Source organism: Arachis ipaensis, chromosome B05, assembly GCF_000816755.2.
Source record: "Arachis ipaensis cultivar K30076 chromosome B05, Araip1.1, whole genome shotgun sequence".
Lineage (NCBI taxonomy): Eukaryota > Viridiplantae > Streptophyta > Magnoliopsida > Fabales > Fabaceae > Arachis > Arachis ipaensis.
Genome location: NC_029789.2, coordinates 148143397 through 148150845, shown reverse-complemented (window position 1 = coordinate 148150845; position 7449 = coordinate 148143397). Strand labels below are relative to the sequence as shown.

At 32.7% G+C, this 7449-nt stretch overlaps 1 protein-coding gene across 13 annotated transcripts; it reads right to left on the bottom strand.

Annotated features, from left to right (window-relative positions):
- Window positions 1623–7441, bottom strand: LOC107644914 (auxin response factor 2). Of its 13 annotated transcripts, XR_001621408.2 has the most exons (8): window positions 7072–7441; window positions 6813–6925; window positions 6400–6511; window positions 6269–6289; window positions 6035–6132; window positions 5014–5167; window positions 4855–4911; window positions 4091–4448 (listed from the first exon to the last, which is right to left on the bottom strand). XR_001621408.2 is itself a non-coding variant. In XM_021103284.1 (7 exons), exons 1-5 carry the CDS (start codon window positions 7108–7110, stop codon window positions 5021–5023), a joined length of 408 nt encoding a protein of 135 aa, XP_020958943.1. In that variant the 5' UTR covers window positions 7111–7441; the 3' UTR covers window positions 1623–1953; window positions 4855–4911; window positions 5014–5020. The 13 variants fall into 13 exon arrangements, 9 of the variants coding, with proteins under 9 accessions (XP_020958943.1, XP_020958946.1, XP_020958942.1 ...); XM_021103284.1 differs by lacking the exons at window positions 4091–4448; window positions 6813–6925 and adding an exon at window positions 1623–1953 and having other exon boundaries at window positions 5014–5138; window positions 6233–6289; window positions 6400–6495; XR_001621407.2 differs by having other exon boundaries at window positions 6035–6289.

The window sequence follows — 7449 nt, the reverse complement described above, 5'->3', positions numbered from 1 at the left end:
GATGAATAAAATCTCTAATTATAAATATTCTTTTGACAAGAAAGAAAATATGCCCTACCCAAAAACTAACATGACACAGAATATTTAGAATTAACGTATAGTGTTGATTCTTTCATCACCAATGTGGTTTAAAAAAATACTAATATCTACAAGTAATTGTTAATGTAAATATCTAGTAAATAAATGACTAGATTGAGTAATTAAAATATTTTTTTACATATCTTCAGTCCAACATACTAAAGATTAATCTGTAGATCTGAGTTCTATTTAAATGGTCTGTTGCTGGCCAATGAGTTGTTATATATAGAAGGTAATATTTAAATTTCTAACACAATTAACATTGTTTAAGCGAACGAATAAACTAAGCAGTTAAATAACTCAAGGTAATTTGAGTAATTAATATTCTTTTTGTTAGGAGTAATTAACATAATAATATCTATTAAATTATAATTTTATAGCGTATTTGTATTTGTTAATTGTAATTAAGTCAATCAAAATGACTCAATCTTTTATGCTGTAGCCCAATGGCCATATCAGATGGGTCAGGACTAGGGGTGCACATGGGCCGAGTTTGATGTGACCCAGACCCGGCCCGAAATATACAACGGGTCTATTTATTAGACCCGAACCCGACCCTAGACCCGATGAAACCAATACACTTTCGGGCCACAATTATACCAGGTAAAAATCGGGTGAAAACCAGGCCGTTAACATTACATTACGTTGATACCTTATTGTAAGCTAGCATGTAAAAATATTCAAATTTCCAAGACTCCAACCAGTAGTTACCATGGTAAAATTCAGTTAGAAAAATATAACAAGAACCAACCCTTCTTCAAAATTAAAGCATAACCACAATCAATACTAATATTGTCTAATAATACCAAATATTTAAATCAATACAAATAACACAGTCTTATGTATTAGTCTAAAGTCTTATGCATTCTAAACATAAAACATTAACTTATAATCTTATAATGACTAATAACACAAAATATTAAGGTTTACAATACTTAAATTCCACATAAGAATAGTCATGATCCATCATTAATAACACAAAATATTAATTGTGTATGATGACCGGGCCGACTTCGGGTGACCCGAGCTATAGCCCGGACCCGACCCGAAATAATGACCGGATCTATTTTTTAGACCCGTACCCGACCCTAAACCCGATGAAATCACACCAAATTAGTCCTTAAAGTATTCGGGACCGGGCCGGGTTATATTTCTATAATCTGTTCTTATAATTTTTTAAGGATTCCAAATTTGTGCAATATATTATAGGTATGTTAGGGTTATAAGATATTTTTTTATCTATTATGATTTTTTATCATTTGAAATCTGTTCTCATGATTTTTTTTATCTGCCTTTGATTTTTTTTTTCTTTTTTATTTCTCTTGATTGTATTTATATTATAATACGACTAAATATTCTTTAAAAGTGATCTTTTATTTAGTCTTTTATTACAATAATTTAAACAAATTGTAAACAAACACATTTAAATAGATTTAGTGTCTTTTTAAAATTAAATATACATCCAAAATACAAACTAAATAAAACTCTCTTTCAGTTTTATTATTTTTAATTATTAATAAATTATCATTTAAATACACATAAAAAAAACAAAATTAAAGATTTTAATTTTAAAATCCAAAAAGTAAACCTTAAGGGTTTTAATTAACCCACACAGCAGAAAACCCCTAAAAAAGATCATCAAGCTCCCAATCCAGCCGTCATCCTCAGAGAGCTACACGCCGTTCGTGTGATTCTTGGTCCGCGCCGCCTTCCTCCTCCTCGTCGCCCCTCCTCAGCACCGCCGCATCATCCCCAACGCCGTCCGTAGTCCGCCTCGCTCGTCCTTGGCATCTCCTTCCTCCTCGCCGCTCAGTCCGCAGTCTCACTTCGTCCTATTCCTAGTCGCGTTCGTCCTCATCAACGTCGCCAATTCTTCTGCGCCGCCGACAGTGGACCTCAGGTATTTTGGATGTGTTTAAGAGAAAGCGATTCATAGTTAAACATATGTATCTGTTTAATTATTCAATCACATTGATTTTGCATGTTATGTACATCATCCTAATTTGCATTGGAGAATGATTTAGGTAGAAGAATAACTTAAAGAATCACAATCCTCAAATTGTCAACACTTGTGATATCGGTAATTATGGCCATTGCAGGGTTTAAATTTTCTAATTTTGGATGTTTCGGAAATATTTTGTATATCACTTCATAATTTTAGATGTGTTACAATTATTTTTTAATGTTTAAATTTAAATTTTATATTTATAATTTTTTTGTGTTTCAAAAATATTTTCTATAAAATTTTATAATTTTAGATGTATTACAATTGAAAAGAAATTATAGCCACTGCAAGGATTGTAATAAACTCTAAAATTGTTTCATATATCACAGTCGAGGAATTAATTTTAAATATCCAATTGATTTTTGTATCTTCACGGCAGAGAAGTAGCACGAGAGAGGGAGAGGGAGAGAACTTAGAGAGAGAATGAAGAAATGATAAAATAACTACTTTATGAAATGGGCAAGAAGTTAGAAAAATTCTAATATTTAAAATTTAAATTAATTTCAATTACTAACATGTTTTAAATTAAAAAAGAGGGGGAGTTAAAATGTATATATTATTGTGTTGTTTTAGTTCATAGAAAATAGAAAAAGGGGGCTTATATATATATTGTCAGTACAAAACATATCTAAACACTGTTTTCATGGAAATTATGCTATCTTGAAAACATATTTTTTACTAATTTAGCTTATATTTGTTCAATATAAAAGCACTGAGTTTTTATCTATATGATTGAATTTTCTCTGATGCTTTGAACTGAATTTATTTATTGAAGTTTTTCGGATTATATTTTGTACTGAATTTGTAACCATGATGCCAGAAATTTTAAATTTAATCTTTAGACAAACAAATCGAAAACATCAATACTTTTAATTACTTCATTAACGATGGGCCCAAAAAAAGTGTGGAAATACACACTTTTGATGCTGTCATCAGCTTTTCAAATCTTAAAATAAAGTATAAGGCAGTCAAAGTCTCCAACAACAACGAGAATCTAATGGGACACATGCAGCAACGTTTTGAGTTGGTTTGGAAAAATGTATTCTCCCTCTTATTCAGTCTAGATGAAAATTTTAGATATTTTTTCTTCCAAAGAATTATATGACAACAACATTCACATTTGATATGACTATATGACACAAGGAATTACGATGGACTAAAAAAACTTCTCGCGATTTTGTAGTAGGATTCTTGAATCTTCACCAATCAAACCAGATTCATAGTAATATAACTGGTTTCGATCTAATAACATTATATTACCATGAATCTGACCTGATTGATGAAAATTCAACAATCCTACTACAAAATTCGAAAAATATTTTTAAATCCATCTTAATCCTTTGTGTCATATAGTCATGTAAACTTGAATGTTATTCTTATAATTCTTAGAACAAAAATATCTAAAATTTTCGTTTTTAAAACACTGAACGGAAGAGAGAATACATTTCAATGCCAATTCAAAATGTTGCTGCATACATTCTATTATATCGTTGTTGTTAGAGACTCTAACCGCCTTACACTTTGTTTTAAAATTCGAAAAGCTAATGGCAGCTTCAAAAGTGTGTATTTCCACATTCTTTTTGGGCTCACCATTAATAAAATAATTAAGAGTATGGATGCCTCCAAATTATTTGTCCAAAATTAAATTTAAAATGGTAAAGTATATTTTTCGTGCCTAAAGTTTTGACAAAAATTTTAAAAACATACCAATGACGGCTAATTTTTCAAAAAATTTAAGAACAATTTAACAATAATTTCATAAGAATAACCCTAAATACAAGCAAATCAAACATAATTTTCATGCATTAATGTTAGATTAATCTTAAATTTTTTGAAAATTTAACCGTTGAGGATATATTTGATCCAAATCGAAAACTTCTGGGATAAAATTGAAACAAAATAAAATTTAAGAGTATTTTTAAAATTTTTGTCAAATTTCACGGTCAAAAAATATACTTTACCCAATTTAAAATTTCTTCTCCAATCATGGTTACTAAAAACAAAATATAACTAAGCAAACTTCAATAAGTAAATTCAGTTCAATGCATCAGAGAAACTCAATCACACAGATAATAACAAATAAACTCAATCACCTTGAGTTTGGAGAACAAGAGAAGTCTAGACTCTGGAGAAGTATGAATTAGTAGGGGTGTTGTGAATGTGCAGAATAATAATAACAGTGATGGGGCCTGTTGTGAACTAAGCCCAATTTCCTTGGTGAGCTGCCCAATTTCCTTCCACTTCCTCTCCAACTCTGAACTAGGTCCAAAACCTTGACATCCCACTCCCTAGGAAACGGCGCTCAAGACATCTGGGGAAGAAGATTGCGTTGGGGTTTCTTTCCGGTTACAGATTGGGCGGGTATCTAAATCCCCAATTGCAACATGGACGTCAACAACCCAAGCAATTTGAGATAATAATGTGAATCTTGGTTATAGTTTTACCAAAACACATCATAGGCAAGTAAAATTGCTTATAGTCTTATATTTGTAAATATATATCTGCCAAAAAAGATTGCCAGTGACATTCACAGATGTTGATATGCAGTTCTTAGTGGCTGGACACACAGCTAAAGATGGAGGATTTTTCTGCACTCTAAGATAATCAAGTTTTTTTTTTTTTTGCGGCACAAATTTGCAATAAGGAAAAACATAAAATCTTAAATTAAGATATTCCAAATTTGCATGAAAATAATTATAATATAAAAAAATTGAACAACTTTCAATGGTGATAATGATAAACGGGAAAAAAGAACGTAGAGAAGGGGTTACCTGAAATTGAAGATGGCACCAACTGTTGCTATTTCACTGCTTCTCAATATGAGTTCCCTTCAACATGGTAAAATGATTTTAACTTCAGAAATTTCAGAAAATGGGTAATTAAATTCAACAGTTTCATATCTTTAGCAAAGAGAAAAAAACAAAATGTACCTTCAGTTCAAGTTGCTGTTGCTGTTCTTATTGATGTTGTCTTCATGATATGATTATTATCGTGACAAGGAAGCTTTGTTGTTGTTAGGTTTTGTGCAAAATTTAAGGATGGTGTAGAAGAAACGCTGCCATTGAAGCCATTGTTGATTGTTACCTGTTAGAAGAAAAGAGATGAGAAAATTGAAAGGCTGTGTTTACAGCAAAGCATTATATATATTAAAAAAATTTGTGTCAAATTATTGTATTCTGAAGGCATCTATAAACAGATCATATAACCAAATTCTCTGTTTTGGTCGTGACCTATGAGCTATGAGCTGAGAATTGAATTGAGAAACAAACAAAATGTGGGCAAAAAAATATTTAAAGGAAAAATTTGAAATTCAAAAATTTTTTGGAAGAAGATTCCTGCTCAACGAACGCATCTTATCTGAATATAGTACCAAAGAGAGAATTGTTGAACACAACACTTCTCATTCATTGGGAATAATTATAAACACTTCTTCAATTTGAATTATAATTGGAAGGGTATTAAAATAAATCCATAGGATAAATTAAATAACATATAATTATTAGTTGCAGATAATAATTCAGTCACAAATCTAGTCATAACATAAACTAAATCCACTGGTATTTTAATGTCCAAACCACGTGTAATAATATATACCAAAATTAATGTAATCCTACTAAGAATATTTGCATTCAGTAATCACAAACTAAAATTAAAACTAGCCAATTAACTAAAACCTAAACACTAAACAAATATAACAGTAAAAAAGATGCCTATTGGACTTTATAAGCTTTCTTGGATGTCTACAACCCAAGCTGTTTAGCTAAACAAGCTTTTCGAAAAGCCTAGGATAGTGGAAGCCGACTCTCCATATTAAAAAATAACAAGAACAAATAAACAAAAATCAACAAGAACAAAAAATATCATCAGAGCCAAGAACAGATCGTCATAACAAAAAATCAGCCAGTAACAAATCACCAGATTAAAAGAAATAAGAACCAGCAATTAATTTACCTGAGGCTCCATTTATCTAGATGCAGACACAGAGTGCAGGGGAGAAGACGACACCGTGGTGGCAGTGGAGGCTCTTTGTCGACCGCGTTCTCATCTTGCTGCCATCACAACATTCAAAATCAAAACCAAAAAAAGCAAAACACAGGAACGATATTCCATAATTTTCCAAAACTAAACAACAAAGCTGAGAAAACATTCATTTTGCTCCGGAAGCAAGGTAATCTGGGCAAGCACCTCATCCGTGTCGGGCTCCGCCTGAAACAAACAAACATAACATGACATTCCTCACAAGCTTCAAAAAGCACATGAATTCTTTATTTATTTATTTATTTTTCTTTACAAGGACCAAAATAATTAGCCACTACCTTGAGCTGCACGTTAATGACTCGACAAAGGATCTTGGAAGGAAGATCGTACACAGGCATGTGTTGGTCAGCCACCTGATTTGTTGATGCCTCCTCCTAATTTCATATGCCACTAAAAACAAACAAACACCCATCATAAGTTGACAAAACCCCAAAAACACATACTTCAAAGAAATCCCAAAACCCCAAAACAAATTTTCTTTTATTTCTTTAAAAAAAAAATCGAAGCCATCGAGCTCAACTTGAAGAAAACTTAAGTGAAACAGTTGCAAATTTTGACCAAATCTGAGCTCAAGCACCACTAGAAAATTTTGAAACTTTTTTTGGGATTTTTTCAAAACCGAACATAGTAAAGCATAGATGGAAATGAAATTATGAATATAAAGCATGAATTTTTTTTTTGTGTGATTTACCTGTTCTATGTGTCCCTGAGGGAAATAGAAAACTCTTTCTCCTTCTCTTGGAACTGTAACAAGAGGATCTACACACGCATGCCATAGCTCCCTGTAAAGTGCAGCTTCCGCTCCTATCACAACAACAGCAGCAGTTACCAACACTCAGACACACAAATAAAAAAAAATATTCAAAAAAAAAATCAAGGAAGAGCGAGAGGGAAAAAAAGACAGAACAGAAAGAGAAAGTGAGAGGTGAAGTTGTATTTTTTTTTTTTACCTTTGGGTGAGGTGGAGGAAGAAGATGAAGAATAAACATTGTTGTTCAGCTCCGAAGAGGAGTTGTCGAGTTGATGTTGTTATTGTTGTGAGAATTACCATTAACCTTGAAAATCGGCGAAGATGCTTCTGCAATAGCAATGAAAATCGGCCAAGATCTTGCTGGAGGCGGTGACGGATACCGGACTGGAAGCTGCGAAAAAGACCGGGGTGGAGGCGGCGACGAAGAGCAGGCTGGAGGAGGCGACGTTCAGGTTGCGACGAGGGAAGGCAACGACGATTCTGCCTCAGCCCTCAGACGCGGGGAGACGACGATTTTGCGGTGAGATCGTGAGAGTGAGAGACAGTGGCGGTAAGAGGAGAGGAGCGTGGCGGGGAG

Coding starts and splice junctions, on each gene's coding strand:
- LOC107644914 (XM_021103281.1), bottom strand. CDS start 7,172: ATGGTAATTCTCACAACAATAACAACATCAACTCGACAACTCCTCTTC. Junction 6,512..6,812: donor CTCAGGGACACATAGAACAG/GTAAATCACACA, acceptor GTTTGTTTTTAG/TGGCATATGAAATTAGGAGG. Junction 6,290..6,399: donor TCATTAACGTGCAGCTCAAG/GTAGTGGCTAAT, acceptor TGTTTGTTTCAG/GCGGAGCCCGACACGGATGA.